Source organism: Carcharodon carcharias, chromosome 2 (assembly GCF_017639515.1).
Source record: "Carcharodon carcharias isolate sCarCar2 chromosome 2, sCarCar2.pri, whole genome shotgun sequence".
Classification (NCBI taxonomy): Eukaryota; Metazoa; Chordata; class Chondrichthyes; order Lamniformes; family Lamnidae; genus Carcharodon; species Carcharodon carcharias.
The window spans coordinates 42,790,958-42,810,478 of NC_054468.1; the positions used below are offsets into that span (position 1 = coordinate 42,790,958).

At 42.1% G+C, this 19,521-nt stretch overlaps 1 protein-coding gene across 1 annotated transcript in view; it reads left to right on the top strand.

Moving 5' to 3' along the window:
* The first annotated feature begins 4,373 nt into the window (after positions 1-4,373).
* The window catches only part of LOC121287275 (intestinal-type alkaline phosphatase-like), a 43,125-nt gene continuing 27,977 nt past the window's right edge, over positions 4,374-19,521 (top strand). The window contains exons 1-4 of the mRNA XM_041204996.1: positions 4,374-4,474; positions 7,769-7,884; positions 14,638-14,812; positions 18,079-18,251. Of these exons, the coding sequence (XP_041060930.1) occupies positions 7,771-7,884; positions 14,638-14,812; positions 18,079-18,251 (462 nt within the window). The 5' untranslated portion in view covers positions 4,374-4,474; positions 7,769-7,770. The remainder of the gene's footprint in view (positions 4,475-7,768; positions 7,885-14,637; positions 14,813-18,078; positions 18,252-19,521) is intronic.

Consider the following 19,521-nt stretch of genomic DNA (forward strand, 5'->3'; position numbering starts at 1 on the left):
GAAAATACCTTTTGTGTATGAAGTCACAATTTTTCAACACCTTCTGACACCTTTTAATGAAAATACTAGAACATCACAGGCTAAATTTTCTGTGAAAAATTCATAAAACCTTTGTTAAGAGTTAAGATGCTTGGGACTGCGCTCCATGTGATAAAAATAGGTATTTTATTCATAGTTTAATTTTGCCTTCTTTCCTTCATGGTATTTGAATTTATTTTAAAGGAATCTATTTTGCACTCAATCTGAATAACTTGCAGTTTTGCAGGAACTGTAATTACCCCCAACTAAATCTCAGGAAGACTGAAGGCATCAAATTTGGATCCCAACACAAAATCTACGTCTTCCCCATTGTGCTGTTCCTCATCTCACACATACACACCACAGTATAAATATATTTGCTTTACTAAGCCTTATTCAAATTAGGGCATATTTTGATTAGAATGATTAGCCTTTCATGATCTGAAAAATGGGAAATGACACAAACCTGTGCCATCAGTACTTGTTGAGGCTAAACTGATGCTAGCATCCAACCAAATGGAATCATTCTTCATTGAAAACCAGATAAACTGTCCACTTAGTTTATTACTTTTTAAGCAATAAATGCATCCCAATTTAGCCAAAAATGGCAATGTCACTCAGAGAAGCTCAATGAATTGTTAAAATATGTTGGAAAGATACAGAGAGGCAATGCTTTTGACGATGTTTCTATACCACAAAGAACAGGAAGCTTTAATATGTATCTGTACGTAACCTTCTAATAGCTGACCTTGGAAATGCTTAAGACAGAGACTTAGGGCAGGATTTTTAAGCCCTGCTGAGGATGGGCATGGAAAAGTGAGGATGCACCAAAAATAGTAGCACTGGCTGATGTGTGAGTTCTCTAGCTTCACTCCTCAAATGGAGGTTAGTCAATTAAACTGATTTAAGACGTATTGAGGCCTGACTGATTTTCCAGTCAGCCCTCAGGCCCCCACAGGCCAGGGGGAATGTTTAGCTGCCTGGAGGTGGCCTCCCAGTAGTGGGCCATGGGGCCCAGGCTTCACGCAGGTTTAGAAGCACTCCCTGCCTGCTTGGGTCCTGATGCAGCTCCCACTGGCCCTCAAGCTTTGAGATCCTGCCCACCATCCGACTGCAAGCCTGTCTCCAGGCCACTAATCAGCCAATTTGGGGAAACTCACAGATGAGTGACTGTTTTCCATACTGTGTTGGCTTCTGACCTCCATTTGAGCCTGACGGCAGAGTCCTGAACTCTGCAGGAACATCCTGCCCTTGGTATCCAACACACTTGTTCACCTGTATACCTTAATTAACCCAAAATTCGCCACATTAGATTTTAGGTGTTTCCCCATAGCATTGAAGAAATGAATAGAATGCAAATCCCAGGTTACACTCATGTACCTTTCAGCCACAGCCATCCTCACCCCTACCCTTACCTTACACATCACCCCCTCACGAGCAACTCCAGAAACAATTGACAGAGAGCAACTATTAGGAGATTGAAAGAGGAGAAAGAATAAAACTAGTTGCAAAAAGACAGCACAATAACTCAGGGCTGGTTAGCACATTAGTACTATGAAAGTCTGAAAGGTTTGTCCATCTGTTCATTTTCTTGACTGCAGTCAGAGCTTGCCCCAATGAGGCCAGATGGACTGGGAAGACATTCATATCCTAAAAATATACTTTAAAAAATGTGATGCATCACCTATTGCTTTTGTGAATTTCATCTGATTTACTTTGCATTAAAAACCTTTCAAGATCTGAACCAGTTGTCAGATATCTTCTGCAACGTCAATCCAGAAATGCAGTTCTGTTTAATCCTGTTGGTAAATAGTCCTCATTCTCTTTGTACAGACTTTGCTGCTTAAGCACAGCAGCTACAAAGTGTAAGAACACCATATGCTGACAGATAAACTGTACTATGCAAACACACATACCCAGTCTGACATCCCATCACCAACAGATGGTAACAATTTGGAAAGGCTTGTGCTGCTTTTGGCTGATGTGACAGAACTCCAGCATACTGGGAATATTATTAAATTAGGACACAGTTGGAGCAGAAAATAAACATTTTACCAGAACCAAGTGCACAGATTATTTCTGTATATTTGCTAGTGCAATCAGTGATTGACTTGGGACAATGAACATTTTGGACATGGAAACTTGGTAAAAGAACTATATTCAGTTTTTATTTACATATAAAAGTAAGTTATTTTAATACTTTTCGTGACTAATATTGAATCAAATAAGTCCTTGTCCAGCTCCAGGAAGTTTTTTAGTAAAACTTTAAAAGAACAAAATAGCAAACGTGGAGAGATGTAATCTCTTATGCTTTACCAAATTGAAATCTATTGGAAAATAAAAGATATATGCCCGGTTCAGCTTCTTGAAGGGGGAGTTCTTGAAAATTCACCCTTTCTTATAATGGGATGGCATCCTTGAATGCTGCAGTCCTGTGGGCACTGATTGTCTTCAGTACCTTGCCCAAGCCATCCTTCATTTCTGGGTTTAAATAGCCAGCTCTGAGAAATATCACAAATTAACCTAAATTGTGTCTCCATTGAACTTTCTGACATGTGGAACCACCTTTGGATCAAGAGGAAGCCTGGCTTAGCACACGCACACACACAAGCACAAACACACCCTTTTTCCCTCCTAACTTAAACCTAGGTTGCCAATTTAGCACAGATTTGAACCTAGGACCTTTCAGGTCTCTATTGCTCATGCTGTATCACTGAAAAACTGAACCATTGGACAACTTTTGACCTTAAACACCTAGAACGGTTTGTGCATAGGTTTAATAATCAGATCTGCTTCACCAAGCCTGCAGGGTGTGAGAGGGAATTGATAGGTGACCTGCTACAGGTTTCTGTGATTCCAGCAGCCAGGATGGTTGGGGGAGGCTCTGGTATAGATGCTCAGAAGAGAAAGAAAACAAGTGGGTGGGGCAGGCTGGGTTTTTGGTAGATGTAGGGAAATAGTTGGTATAACATTACAAGGTTGTTTCGTGTTCTGTAAAACACTTAAATTCCCCCCCCCATTCAGTGTACCATAGATCTCGCAGTATAGCAGCTCCCTCTACAGGTCTTGAAGCTTACTGCATTATTTTGGTTACAACACCCGTGACAATGCTGCCGACAAATTTCAATACACAGCAGTTTTGTATCATTTGTGTTGCTGTCAGAGACATCAGATGTCTGATATATTTACCTTGGGTCGAATTAAGTTACAAATTATTATTTACAATTTGCTGGGACTTGGTAGATGGAACAGAAAAGTTGTTAACTGATTTTTAATTTTATTTTTCTAAATGATCTTGCGGTCCCAGCAAAGTTAGGATTGTCGTGAAAAGTATTTTCAAATATCAATTTATTTACAAATTAAACCCTTTTTATAGTCTTGGTCTCCTTACTTAAGAAAAGGTATAATTGTACAAGAACCAGTTCAGAGCAAGTTCACTCGACTGTTTTCTGGGATGGAGGGAAAGGGTGAACAGGTTGGGCCTGTATCCATTGGAGTTTGGGAGAATGAGAGGTGATCTTACTTAAACACATAAGCTCCCAAGGGGACTTGACATGGTGGATGCCGAGAAGATATTTCCCCTCGTGGGAAGTACCAGAACTAGGAGATACAGTTTAAGAATAAAGGATCCCCCATTTAAGACTAAGATGAGGAGTATTTTTTTTTCCTTCTGAGGGTCATTAGCCTGTGGAATTCTCTTCTGCAGAGAGCTATGGAGGAAGGGTTATTGAATATTTTTAAGGCTGAGTTAGATAGACTCTTGATTAACAAGGGAGTCAAAGGTTATAGGCAGTAGACAGGAAAGTGGGGTTGAGGCCACAATCAGATCAGCCATGATCTTATCACATCATGGAGCGGGGAGATAGTGATGTTGTGATAATGTCGTTGGGCTAAGTAATCCAGAGACCCAGGCTGATACCCTGACGGCAGTGGCTCAAATCCCACCCTGGCAGCTGGTGGAATTTAAATTCAAGTAATAAATCTGAAACTGAAAGCTAGTCTCATAATGGTGACCATGAAACTATCATCAATTGTAGTAAAGACTCATCTGGTTCATTAATGTCCTTTAGGGAAGGGACTCTGCCTCCGTACCTGTGACTCCAGACCCACTGCAATGTGATTGATTCTTAACTGTCCAATGAAATGACTTAGCAAGCCACTCAGTTCAAGAGATGGCCTTGCCAGCGATGCCCACATCCCATTAAAGAATGAAAAAAAAATGGTGGAGCACATGGAGGGGCTAATTTGCTCCTGATTTGTAGATTTATTTGTACGCATAGTTTAATTGTGATACAAGACAAAACTGAAACTTCAAAACAAATATTTTATAACATTGTAGCGGATGAAGAGGACCCATCATTTTGGAATGTGAAAGCTAAACAAACACTGAAGATTGCTTTGGAAATCCAACCATTGAAACATAGAGCGAAAAATGTTATATTGTTTCTTGGCGATGGTGAGTATTTCCTCCCTACTCTCATTAAAGGATCTTTTTTCTTATTTTATATTTGCTCCAGGATAGCATTGCACCTCTGCTGATCCTTCAGGCTGGTGGGACACTACGTTTTCTAATATTTACACTTATTATTAAGCCAGCATATACTGCACAATCTTGGTGATAAAAAGATTCATATTCTAATGGTGGGCAAGTTGACAATTAATAAATCTTCCATGTTGCCAGATTTCAGTTTACAAAATATAATTGAACAATACCAGAATGATTTTATCAGGAAACTGTTCATAAAGATGAGGAAAGACCACAAAGGGGTAATGAAAATGATAACTCTATTGATAGGAGGAATGAAATAAAGGAGTGGTAAGTTTCTATTTCCAGAAAATTATAATAGAAAGAGTTGACAGGAAATGGAAGCAGTCATAAGATTTTAAATATATCATAGATAATAATAATATTAATCAGTTGATACAATCCCCTTAGAGACCAATAGCTTCTTTAAAAAAATACATGAATTTCTCAGTGAACCACATGAACCCCTTATAGATGACAAGCATGTACCGAGGGTTTTTCTCACCTTTCCAGCTGACATTGTGGCAGATGAGTGAGAGAACCCCCATGAATTTTTACCTTCCTTTTGTTGTTGCTGGTAAAAATTGAAGGAGCTCATTGGCTCATGTTGCCAGTCAGGTTTGAGCATAGGTCAAAATGCTCCCTTCCAAAGCAGACAGGAGCTACTTTAAAATATGCAAATAGTAGCCTGGTTGCCCTGAACAAAATTTTATGATATACAGACTGTTATGATCCCAGTGGGGAAACTGTAAACCAAAATAACTAAATTTACTAAACAACCCCCACATGAAGAAATCACCAACAAGATTTCACTTTTTGTAACTTTTACTTTAACATGAATGAGAACCAATGCAAATTAAACATGAATTAACAGGCAAGTGATACTGCAAATAAAAGGGTAAGTTTCAATTTAAATAGTCAATACAACAAAGATACATTTTGCACAACCACAAGCATCTGCAACGCTCCCCGCACAAATGTGGCAGCACATTGTTACACAGTTCCACAATTTGCTGTTCTTTATTCACCAAAGATAGGTCAGGAATTCTATCTGACATCAACTATCACCTTTGAGCTTCACAGCTATGATTATCATCAGCATAGCATACTTGTACAAACCCTCATCTCTCTTGGGTCACAACAACCCTGACAGTGTAGCTTCCAAGAGTTCCTCTTCAACCTACCAACCAAAAACACCCTGGTTCATGGTTTGGCCAATTCTGGGAAAGCACCCAGTTCTTTCACACACCTGAGCTATTCACTCTGCTTTTTAGGCTTCAGTCCCTTTTAGCTCCCTCATACACCACTTCTCTAAGAGTTTCTGGAATTTTATTTTTCTTTTTACTGTCAAACAGAAAACCTGACCACTTCCTGAGGGTGATTTGTTTCTTCTCCTCTCTCTGTGTTCCTCTTTTTGACTCCTTTTTCTTTATGTCTGCATCTGTGTGCTGATTGCCTTCACCTTCCAGCTCCTTTGCTTGTAGCTCTCTATTGTGCCTGCAGCTCTCTCTTGTGTCTGGTTATATGGTTATTTTATATTTTAACTTCCTTTCTGTTGGTACTACTTCCAGGTCTAGGGTCGGCAGATCACATGGAGCAGTATTTCTTATTATCAAAGAAAATTACAATTGATCCCTTTACAACTGATGCAAACTCTTAGAAATCTATCTCAAATATTCTTAAAAACAATCACAGATTCCCTGGCATTTTAACAAAAGTACAAATATTCCTTATTGTACTGTTTCTGGGTCAGAGATCATCACATAGGCACACAGGCGTCAAGTGCAACCAATGTCCTGGAAACCACACCCAGAGATGCTAAGCACTGACCATTTAGGCATAAGTTATTTTATATCTGATCTGCCACCTAGGTTCTCATGATGTTCTTAATTATTTTATGAAGACTATGAATTATGATTTTGTCCCTGCATCATTATTGACAGTAACTGACGAGTTTGGAAGAAGAGGAGGATGCAGAGAGCGATGCTCATGTGGTCATGCTGTGCAACAATCTGACAGTACTTAAACACACATAAATGCAAATAAGTGAAATGATTTCACCTTGGCAGACAAACATAGTACATGAGGGGGCTCCTCTTTTGAGAAGAAGCTGTAACAGCAAACCCTTGATGGCATCATTTACATGCATTAATGCCTAGCTGTTAAGTTTTACCTGGTATTGCATGAGAAAAGGCTTACCTGGTTTATCATTAGCAATTGTCTGCCCCTTCCAGGATGCCACCAAGCATTTCTGTGGACCACCACATACTTATCTGGCCATAACTGTGAGGAACTGCCTTCTCATGGTTTGAATCAACAAAAAAACTGATGCAAAATGATACCATCACCTGGAATGAACCATAAAGCTGGCACAGGCACAATGGGCTGAAAGGCTTCCTTCTGTGCTCTATCATTAAATGATTCTAATTATGGGGCTGGCACATGCAGAGGATAGTAATGCCCATCTTTGGTTTGAAACTTGGTATGCTGGCCTATGAGGATGGTGCCATAGACTGGCACTAGAGGAATCATGAAATAAAAGCAAAATACTGCAGATGCTGGGGATCTGAAATAAAAACAGAAAATGCTGGAAAAGCTCAACAGGTCTGGCAGCATCTGTGGAGAGAGAAACGAAGTTAACATTTTGAGTCCAATATGATTCTTCTGGACACAAAAATCAGTCCAGTGAATAGAAACCATTTGAGTTGTAACTTTATTCAGGAAAAAGATTATCTCTTGTGACAGCCTCAGTGACAGCACTTTATGCTGTGGTATATGGGCAAAGAATATCATTCAAAGGGGAAGAGCTTGTTTTGAGAACCACATCTCTTAAAGGTGATTAATCATTGATGTGGTTAAGTGTAAAATTGCCTTGGTCAAAGATCTCATTGAGGACTTTTATAATGGAAACGTTGGCCGGGATTTTCCGGCTACGTCACGGGGGGACCCACCATGGGTGAGGCGGCGCCCCAGCCAGAAGTCCATTGACTTGTGGTGGGACTGGAAGATTGCGGTGGCGGGCGGGCGCAGAAAATCCCACCTGATAACTCTGTTTCTCCCCCCTCTGCTGCTGCCAGACCTGCTGAGTTTTTCCAGCATTTTCTGTTTTTATTTCTTTTTAAGCGAGCTCATCATCTTCCTGTTTTATAATCAAAACACCCATTGAACAATTTTCTGTGATGAATTAATAAATTAACATTTAACCAGATCAATAATGTGCTTTAGGAATGGGAGTATCCACAGTGACAGCTACCCGAATTCTGAAAGGACAACTCCAAGGAAACCCTGGAGAAGAAACCATTCTAGCAATGGAGTCCTTCCCACATCTTGGTCTCTCCAAGGTCAGCCACAAAACTATAATATTCTAAAATTCTATGAAGTCATAATTTCTCATGTTCTCAATGACAGAAAAAATGTTTTGAACAAATATATGCATCTAATCATCCAATGATTAAACATTTTCATCATGTACTCACAGCCAATAATTTTAAGCAGCTGACTCTGATACTAAGGTAAGGATTATTAATGTTGTTGCATTTGTTGACAATGAACAAGAAGGTAGATATTTATTATGCATTTCAGTGCACTGCCTGCAGCTTAGATACAAGATTTAAATGCTCTGAAGTGGAGAGGAGTACATATCTCTGATTTCAGTTTTACTGTTACATTGTAGATAGTTTTGTATCTTTTTTCTTATTTCAGTTGCCACCTGTGATTATTTTGCTAAGGTGAAAGCAACAGTTGTGATCCCTAGTGGAACACCGATGGTAATAATTTTACTTTGCAGCATGTGATCTAACTAAGTTCAGATCTGAAAAAAGGAAATTTTTTGGATTTAACTTCTTAATTGTCCTAAATGTTGAGCAGCTTGGCGCAGTAAAAATATGAAGAAATGTCAAAAAGGAGAAAAGATTATTTAGTCTTTCAAAATTGGTCCCTGTAGCTCTCTGCCTTTAGGGATTTTATGTTTCACTACACTGTCAAGCCAATTATTCCCAACATGTATCAGTCTAATCTTTCTCCTCATTTTGCTACATTTACTTTTTATGAATTTATGTTCTCTGGTCCCATTTTTCTGGTTTAATTTGAAGTAACATTTTGCCTTACTTTACAGATAACATTTAATAGTTAAATGAGATCAGATCCTTTTGTAGTTATTTTCTTTCCAGACTGTAGAGTTTGAAACCTTTCTCAAAGTTCAGTCCTTTGACATTTAAGATTAAGGGCAGAATTTTCCCGTTGGTGTGTGGGGGTGGGCCCCGCACACCCATGCGTAATTGGATGAGCATCCCGACGTCACCAAGCACCATGATATTTGGGAAGGCGGGTGCGCTATAAGTTCGGATGCGCACCTACCATCAATTAACAGACCAATTAAGGTCCTTGAGGCAGGAATTAATTTTGATTTTTCACAGCCCGTGTGATCTTCAGGATGTCGCACGGGTGCAATGGGCAGGTGGGTAGGAGACATTTGTATAAACCTCATCCACAGGCGGGATAAGAGGGGTGAGTGGGGTTGTGAATATGGTGTTTCAGGTATTTAAGCGTGAAAGTTACTCACACTTGCCTGTGTGAGCACAAGCTTCAAAACTCACACCAGCTGCTAGGACAGGAGTAAAAGCCTTGGTCAGGACTTTACCGTGAAGAACATTTCTGGGCCTGCAGCTATCAGGAAGTCTTCCCTTAGCCTGGGAATGGGAGTTGTGCTCTCCACTGGAGGCACCTCCTCTAAGGAGGAAGGAAGGAGGCCAGGTGTCCACATTCAGCCTCCAGGGGATCCACCTTTGGGAGGAAAAGCGCAGGCACAAGGGGCATAGGGCCAACAGAAAGTGCAAGGCCAAAGGGGCCACAGAAGATGCCAATATCCTGCTGCCAGGGTTTACAGGCTGCAAAGCAGCTACCTCATTATGTCTGAGGTCCAGTGCCAAAGGAGGCTCCATCTCTCAAGGGAGACAGTCACTTCCATCTGTCAGATAATAGGCCCTGAGATCTCCACAAACTGTATGGGTGGACACCCCATGCCAATGGCTCTAAAGATCATGGTTGCCCTCAGCTTCTAAGCCTCCAGCTCTTTCCAGGGGTCGGTGGGTGATCCCTGTGGAGTCTCCCAGTCAGCTGTCCACCCTTGTGTCAAGCAGGTGACAGACACTCTGTTCAGGCGTGCATTGACTTTCAGCCACTACCACTGGGACCAGGCCAGCCAGATAGAGCAAGCCAGCGGGGATGCAATAGACTGTACACATGTGGCCATCAAGGCGCCAGCAGGTGAGCCCTGTGCCTTTGTCAACAGGAAGGGTTTCTACTCCTTGAACGTGCAGATAGTGTGTGATCACAGGATGCCGGTTCTGCAAGTCTGTGCAAGGTACCCAGGCAGCTCCCATGATGCCTCCATACTCAGACACTCCCATGTGCTGAGGCTCTTCAGTGCTCCAGCACAGCTGGATGGATGGCTGCTGGGTGACAAGGGCTATCTCCTCAAAAGGTGGCTCATGATGCCTCTCCTCCATCCAAGAACAGAGGCTGAGCAGCGGTACAATAGGAGCCCTACCTCCACAAGGGCTGTGATGAAGAGAACCACCGGTCTTCTTAAGATGCACTTGTGATGCCTGGACCACTCAGGGTGTGAACTCCAATACCCACCAGATCATGTGTCGCTGATTGTGGTTGCATGCTGCACTCTCCACAATCTGGCACTGGAAAGCAGCGATGTAGTGGACGAGGAAGACTTAGATGCAGTTGCTCCGGATGCACACGATGAGTCCAGCAGCGAAACCAAGGATGAGCATGCACAGGAGAATGCTGAGGGGTAGGCGCTGACCCAGGCATACACCAGGGAGGCAGGGTCATCCGGGAGACTTTAATCCAAAGAACCTTCAGCTAACCCACCATAGATGGACCTTCAACACACGCCAGGGCTGCAGACTCTACACTCGATACCTGAGTGCTAAATCTGCCTGGATACTGACATTAACTAAGGCCAACCCTGGTCAATAGAGCTCAATGTCAAACAAGTCACTCATAACATCATGGCTTCCCATCCAGATGTGAGGAATCACCCTGACGCATGGCAACATGTCAAAATTTATTGAGTGAACAAATGTAACTTCATAATGCAAAACAAAAGCGGTGTTGGACATCACACCAAGTCTTCCACAAAGTACTATGGGCCAACATAAAAGCACCAATGAGAAACCCGTGATGTGCCTAAGGTGCCTTAAATTTACGCTTACGGGTGCTACGTCTAGGTGCTGGCACTGGCATCTGAGAAAGCCTGCTCACTGTGCTGTCCTGTTGGCATCGATGACCTTGGAGGCTATTCTCTGCCCTGTGGAGCCTTTGATGGCCCCGCCTGGGAGGGAACGGCCAGATCCACAGCTGGCTTCTCCCCAGTCGCTGCAGCCTCATCGGATGCCACGGTCACTGGCAGAGGAGCAGAGGAGCTGCTGCCCTCATCCAGAGTGCCCTGAGAGGAGCCCGCAGAGATGACAGGCAGCTGCTGTGTTGATGTGAGGTCATTTCGGACCTCCCTGCTCAGCATAGATGGATGGGCACCAAACTGGGATACTTGGTGCCCAAACCATCTCCCACACTGGCACTGACCGGCTGAGGCCAATACCACTGTGAGGCTTGCAGGTCCGAGTGCAACCCCAGGAGACCTTGGTTGTTCTCCTGGAGGAGCCTCTCCATGAGAGTCACCCCTCCGTCCATGAAAGAAGCATGGTGCTCAGCCATGAGGCTCACTGCATCGGTGATGCTCCACGTAGACTCCTCCAGCACGGGCACCATGCCACGCTTGGCCACATGTATCTCTGCCAGATCATCCCGCACACTCTGCTGCACTTCCAGCATTCACTGCCTCATAGACGACTCCAGAGGCACATCATCAACCATCGACCGAGCATGTACCTGGTCCCCAGCAGTCCTTCAAGCGAGTTTGAAGTGCCCTCATTGCTGTGCCCTGGGATACTAGCCAAATATCTAATCCCCTCCGAGGCGCTAGTATCTGCTCTGGTGCCTGCCTGGCAGAGATGGTGTGACGCAGGTGAGTGGATTTGCTCAGGGGCTTCAGGGGTGAGAGGCAGGGCCTCTGCCTCCTCCTTCCATCTCTGCTCCGGTGACACTGAAAGGAAGAAAAAGGACATTTGATTCGTTACAGTGCAGACAATATCAATTTGCATGCTGCTCACCCGGATCATTATGCGTTCATCCTTTCACAATCAATGGTAAACCCATGTTGCTAACTTCAATCACTGAGCATTCAGCAGTGCCATGGCTTCTGTGACACACATAGTGACCTGAGTGTTCGCCAAACATGCCTCCCTATGGAACCCCAGCCTCACCGCCACCATTGGACCTGGGGGGCATGAGGCCTCTCAAGATCCATGGCCTGCTGTTTGAAAGCCGTTAGGATAGCCAACTGGGCCTGCCCTCTGCCAGTCCACAATTGTTCCGCAGCCTTGTGAGCAGGCTTCTTCTGAAAAGGAGAGAGGAGCATTGATTAATTCAGCCTGCACCTGAATTCCCATCGCATCCCTGCCAACCCAGCCAGAGTGGGACATTGCAGGACTCCAGTTCTTCGTCACCCCGCAGCTGCCGTACACTCACCCAAACAAGCCAGGGCTGACCAAAAGAGTGCAGCAATCTCCCTGAGGCACAGAGCTGCCTCAGGGAGGTTGAATAGAGAATAAAACATTTTAATAAATGATGTAAAAATTGATTTAAACATGTCCCTTCATTTGACAGTGTCACATGAGTTGGGACTGGTTTGTGAAGGTGGGAAAACTTATTTATTTATTTTACAAAAGCTTCAGGAAACGTCATCCCGCTGGTAGGTGAGGCTTCCTGAAAAATGCGAAGGCCGCTTAGGCTTTTCGCCTGCCTGCCAACGTTAAGGTTGGACGGGCAGTGTTGTAAAGTACTTTAATTCATTTCTCAATGGCCTTAATAGGCCCTTAACATTCCGGCAGACACGCAGCCGACTCCAGTGTGTGCCTGCCGCACGAAATATCGCGATGGCGCACGATGATGTCAGGTCGCAAGCCCAACGTCATCGCGCATCATTCTACACATTGGCCTGTTGGCCCCCTACCCACCCATCGCACACCAACCGGAAGATTCTGCCCCTGAGGTGGAACCGTGCCGGTAAACTGCCACACCTGCCAGCACCAGAAATTTGTGACTTTGTCGCATGAACTGGGACATGTTTTTAATTCAAAAATAAAGTTTTTATTTAATGTTTATTTGCTTTAGGAAACCTCATCCCGCTCGTGGATGAGGGTTCCTAAAAAATGTAAAGGCCACTCGGCCTTTTCGAAATTTGAATTTAATTAGATTGTTAATGGCTTTGATAGGCCTTTTAATTATCGGCAGACACACAGCCAACTCCGGTGCCCGCCCGCCAAACAAAATATCACGAGACTGTGCGATGACATCGGGACACACGCCCAACGTCAACACTCGTCATTTTACGTTTGGGCGTGTCGGGCACGCGCCCACATGCCGAGTGTAATATTCTGCCCAATGAACGGCAAGCTCTGTTTGAACACCACTGACTGCAAATTCTAGGCCAATATCAACACAAAACAATGGCGCTGAAGATTTAAATGTAATTGTAAACTAAGGGGATAAAGTTATTTGACCTTGCGTTTTGAAACAGGCCATACAATTCAGCTGTTAATTTTCTTTTTCAGGTTCTTTCTTATCCCACAGTGACAAATTACAGTACCATGTCTTGGATCTTCTACTCGACTCTATAGCTGATTGTGACTTAAACACTCATGGTGGGAATCAATAACATAATAAGAATATAATTTGAATTATTTATGTGGTATCAGAATATTAGCATTTCCTGAAGCCTAAATTAAGTTTAAAGTTATTTGTTCAGTATTATTTTAATCTACTAAGATGCTACTCCAGGAAGCGGGAGGAAAATGATCATCCTTACCTACATTAGAGCTCAATTACATCAGAATTGATACATTGGGCAGAATCTTCTATTTGGCATGTGGGGGCGGTCTCCGCACGCTGACGTGCTAAATGACACGTGGTGATGTCAGGTGTGCATCCTGATGTCACCATGCATCATTCCGATCTTCAGATCGGTGGGCATGCACCTGAGTCGGCTGCACGCCTACTGAATTGTCAAAGGCCAATTAAGGCCATTAATTAACTAATTAAAGTACTTATCAAGGCTGCCCATCCAACCTTAAGGTTGACGGGCAGGCAAAGAGCCCAGGCAGCCTTCGCATTTTTCATGAAACCTCATCTACCGGCGGGATGAGGTTTCATGAAGGATTTATTAATGAAATAAATTTTTGTATCAAAATTCATAAGCATGCTCCAGCTCATGTGACACTGTTACATGAGGGGACATGTCTGAATAATTTTTCTTAATTCTTTTTTTCAATCATTCCATAATGAAATTAATCTGCCTGAGGCAGCTCTGTGCCTCAGGGAGATTTCTGTGCTCTTTCGCACACAGGCCCCAACATGCCCTCCTCCTCCCGCCTACACAGGTAGCGCTGAGTGCTTCGATGTGCGCGTCACACTGGGCGGGCAGCGATTGGCTCTGTGCCCACTCCCGACCAGCTCATCTGACGGGGAGAAAATTCTCCCCATAGTTACATTGACTCCAAGAGAACTGAATGTATGTGATTATTATTAAATTCCTCCATTTTTCATGACATTCTGGTTCTGTAGTGCTTTGGGGGACCCTGCAATGCCTGCATTTGCCCCAATATACAAGATGGCAACAGGCTATAAAATCAGCAATTAATCCCAGTAAGCTCAAAGTTAATTTATGAACTGAGTAGATGTCAGATTCTTGGGGAACACTCTCAAAGTCTGAGATTTCTTTTCATATTCTCCTTATTACTATGAGAAGGAGGCATTTTTTTTTTCACACACAGATCAAATCCTCTTACAGAGATCCACAAATAGGATCAGTGGCCTTCTCCTTCCAAGCTATACATGACTGGATGTTGTAAGATGACATTGGGAACAGGTGGAAATCCATAGAAGTCTTGAGTATATAATTTGTTGCACATAAATACCAGTTCACTAGCGCTCTGAAAATGTCTTTTTTTTTGTTTTAGACATACAATGTTGATCATCAAGCTTCTGATAGTGCAGGGACAGCCACTGCTTACCTTTGTGGAGTGAAAGCAAACTATGGAACCATTGGACTGAGTGCAGCTGCCAGACGAGGACAATGTCGTACAACTTTTGGCAATGAGGTCATGTCAGTACTTAAGAGGGCAAAAGATGCAGGTGTGGCATATTTTATGTGTTCAAATTTACCTTCAATAATCATTTTATCCTCAGCAAATAAAACTTTGAGGGGAAAATCCAAAAAATAGTTGAAACCGTAAAGGCGACCATCATGATTTTTCAAACTGCTGTACTTTCAATGCAGTGAGGGAAGAATTGCCCTGGTGGCCCATGTGTAACAGTTTAAGTGTGTTCAAAAACTATTGCCACACATAGTAACCAGAACACTCTTCCCCAAAATGCTCTCTATTGCCCAGTCATAACTGAAAATTGTTTGAAGTCCCACAATGCCTGAAGTCAGTCCAATGCTGACTATATTTACAATGAATTTCGCTATAACACAATTTATATGTACACTTAGCACTAACAGGTGATCTACCTTCAAGGAAGAAAACTTGTGTTGGGAATTATTTTGGTGAAAATAATGCTAAATGTGTGTGGTGCTAATAAGACATGCTAGTTTGAAAGTCTGGTTTTAACATGCAATTTTAGTCTTAGTTGCTAATTACCATAATTTGAACTTGCCAGTGATCTGCAGAAGCAGATACACCTACAGGTTTAGCACTCCAGCACTGATTAGACATAGTTTTTCTGGGGCCGTATATGTGAGCTCCTTACAACCACTTCCACTGAAGGAGTGGAGTGTGCTGGCTGACACACGGAACCATGTTTCAGGATGGCTCAGGAACCAAATGAGAGGGCACACAAGTTTTTGGATGTGGCACAGGAAGTCTTGGTGGAGGAGGTCCAGGGAGAATGGAAGTTCTATACCTGCAAGGGAAGTAAAGAGTCCACCTGACCCTCCCCTGAAGAAACTGTTACTACTTGCCTGGCCTCATGTCCTCCTCCTGCACACTAAGGAGGATCTCTAACAAATTGTTGATGACTAGCCACTCTTTTTTCTCCTGGTGACTCCTATAAGTTGTGCAGTGAGGTATTAATGAGGCTCCCACTGGAGCTCAATGATAGCTTCATCCACCACGAAAACTAGCAGATTTAAAACGGTGAAAACTGAGCTGCTCCATTTTAACTTCTCCCCCACTCCTTTCCTGCATGTTTGGGCAGTTATAATTCATGCTATTATACTTAAGGACATTATTGAGCATTGGCTACTCAAACTTCCTAGTCTTTTCCTCTGCTACTTCTCGACTCAACCCTCTCAGTTCCCTCACTTTACTCCTCACCCAAATTGAACTAATTTCCTCCCTGTTCCCTCAATCCTCTTCTGACTCAGCTTCTTGTACCTATCTTCATTAATATTGTTCACCATTCCCCATTCACTTCCATCACTTCCTTTTAAACCTACCATCATACCTCCTCCATCTAAAAAAAGACCACCTGCCCTTTCTCTCCATCCATTTTATTTGAGTGCCTTTTTCAGAAAATATTAGCCAATATTTCATTCATGATAACTTCCACTTGAAATTCCTAAAACTCTTTCAATTTTCCCTTTTCCTTCAAAAGCCTCACAAAAGCCTATCGCTCCAAATATACTTGTACTTTACATTTTCTGCATTAATCCTTTAATATTTCCCATCCTCTGAACATTTCTTCACCTTTTTCCAATGACACAGCTGCATCTCATCCTGCTGGCATTGGGTTGGCCCTGAAGTGCTGATAAAAATTGGTAACAGGAGGGATCCAGGCAGGACATTGTGGGTTAATCACCCAGTGGACTTTAACTGCTTTCTTGCCCAGTTTCTACCGAGAAGGGTTATAATCACCTCCCCAGCTTTTTTCTTTCACTGTAACTTGGTTGCCATGGGGTAAGGGGCATAGGTGAAGCCCTTTTGTAAGCAAAAGTTAATCTTTAACATCTGGAGACAAAGGAAAAGACAGCTGGCCTTATTGCTGCCAGACTTCCTGACTTGGAGACCCTGGACAAGGAAAGAGAATCCCATAGAGGGAGAGAGATGAAAAACAACAGCTGCTATGAAAAGATTTCTTTTCTGTCAGTCACCAGGCAGGATACTTGACCTCTTGTTGAAGAGACTGGACCTGTGTTGACATAAGGAAACTAGAAAATTCACCCTGGTATGGATGGGAGAATAGATTCTAGAGTGGGCATTGCTGCTGGAAGTCGGTTTGGGGATTCTCAGAAGATGAGGGATACGACACTGGGCATTATGACTCATCAAAACTAGGTGAAGTGAGCTGATTGGATGCTGGGAGCAACTTTGGACTGGTTCCAACAAAGACTACAATTCTGTGGAGAGTGCAGTGTGATGTATAAACACAGTGTGGGGTTTTCAGTCATGTTACTACCTTTTCTGTAGTTCAATGCTTTAGTTGCCTACCAAGTAATGCTTAGTCAATGTCGATTTTAGATTGTTGCAGTAAATTCTTAAAACATGAAATCTTGTCTTGTGATGCTTTGAGTCAGTTACTGGGAATTCAAATCTCTTTTTAAATGTAATTGGTCTCCACAGGAATCATAACAATTGATAACATATGGGACATCAAATCCTTTCAGCTATTTCTTAGTCTTATGATCTTATAACCAAAATTTGGCGTTTCTTGTTTCTCTGATTTATAGTTGAGTAACCTGTCTGGTGGCAAATATGTTTGGTGCTTGGTCAATCATTTAGTCTCTTATTTTCATTCAATTTCTCATTCTCTTTATGCTTCCCCTCTTGTCTTAACTGAGTCTGCAAAAAGGAACGCTTTAATATCTCTGAAGCGAGACTCAATTTTTATTGAAGCAACAAGATGTTTGGACAGGTTCTCAAATATAGTAAATCAACTGGATGTCAAAGAAAACAGGATGTTTCTACCTAGAGCTCTGCACAGAGTTTTGCCATGTCAGCTATTGAACAAAATTAACAAATATGTTTGTCCAGAACAACATTTCTTTATTGATAAATACAGACTGACGTATTTACATTCTTGATAAACAGATGACCCTTGATGACTCAGATAAACAGATTTATGTACTTTTTTGAAAAGTATCTTGTCCCATCTCATTACAAATGTTGAAAATTTTTTGTAAAGTTTTTGTGAAATTTATGCCCATCAAGGTAAAGGATGTCATGAAATTCTAATGATTCTTCACCACTAAATGGCTAATATTACATAGAATTAGAATTACATAGAATAGCAACTTCCACATTCTAACCACTCTCTGCTTAGATCCCTTTTGGATTTGTTGGTACCTATCTTATACTTATGGCTCCTAGTTTTGATTCAACGTGAACTTTACTGTGACATTTTCTCTACACTAAATTTCATCCATATTTGCTAATCTTTAAATTTGTCCTTTTGCACAGGAAAGTCAGTTGGCATTGTGACAACCACTCGGGTTCAACATGCTTCTCCAGCTGGTACCTATGCCCATGTTGCAGACAGAAATTGGTACAGTGATGCCAATTTGCCAGCTGATGCAATTAAGGATGGTTGCAAAGACATTGCTTTTCAGCTCATAAATAATGTAGAAATTGATGTAAGTTTTGTTTAATTTTATAAGGTTCAGAGATTAGTTTTGTTTTATTCTTTCACGGGATGTGAGCCACTGGCAAGGCTAGCATTAAAAATCCATCCCGAACTGCCCTTGAGAAAGTGGTGCCCTACGAGTCACTTTCTTGAACTTCTGCAGTCCATGTGGTGTAGATAAGCCAACAGTGCTGTTATTGAAACTGCAATACCATCAAGTCTTGCATTTTGAACAAAGGATTAATTAAATTAATCTGTTCATCTAATAATCATACATTTAGATTAGGTGACTGGTTAAACATTCAGTTTCCATACTTCTAATGCAAATTTAGCCATTTAAAGCCTTTTGCTGAGGCTATTTTCATTTAAGTATATGCCAGAACAGTGACCAGATCATTTAAAAAACATTTTCCAATATTGATCTGTGTTCTGTTCCTCCATTGTCCAACTTCTTAGGACTGTCATCGCATAACTCCATTCTTATTTTAGCAACATTGTTGACCTCTGTCTCTACCCAAGCTCCTCTGCCTCTTACATACATTTATCACATCCCATTGCAATTACTGCAATGTTTTCCTTGCTGGACACCCATGCTCTATCTTCCATAGATCCCAACTTATCCTGTCCCACATTGTCCCACATATTAAACATCACTATCATTGCTGATCAGCAATAAGGCAAATACCCAGCTTAAAACATCAAGTAAACTCTGGTACACACATAATGATGCTACCCTCAAATTTCTTCGATCATTTAGACTCATTGATAGATAGCTGAACTCCAATGCATCTTGGCTCCACCGCTGCTAAGGAGCTCTACATGCAAATTTCCCTGCAGTCAATTTTTCGTTTCTTTCAAAAGATTTTTATGGCTTCAGTATGAGTCACATTAAAAACTAGAAAAATATTCATGATTACATGTTCTTTAAACATGCTGTGTTAGAGTTTCTGCTTGGTGGTGCTGCTTTCTCTAGTGCAATTTGTCCAATATCGCCATAACAAGCGCACTAAAAAAAACCCGAAATTTTAAAAGCAAATTAAATGGTATTTCCATGATCTTTTGCGTTGTTTTGAAAACATCGAGCTAGAAGCAGTCCCTGCCCACAAACAGGCAACAACCTCAAGATGAATTAATCACCATTTCCGCTAATTGCACTTGTTTGCTGACCTTCGAGAATGCTCTAAAACATCACGTCTTTTGGGCGCAATGACACCAATAGGCATGATTTTAAAGTTTTTGAATGTACAAAAAAATTGACAGGCATAATCTAGTTTTTTAGT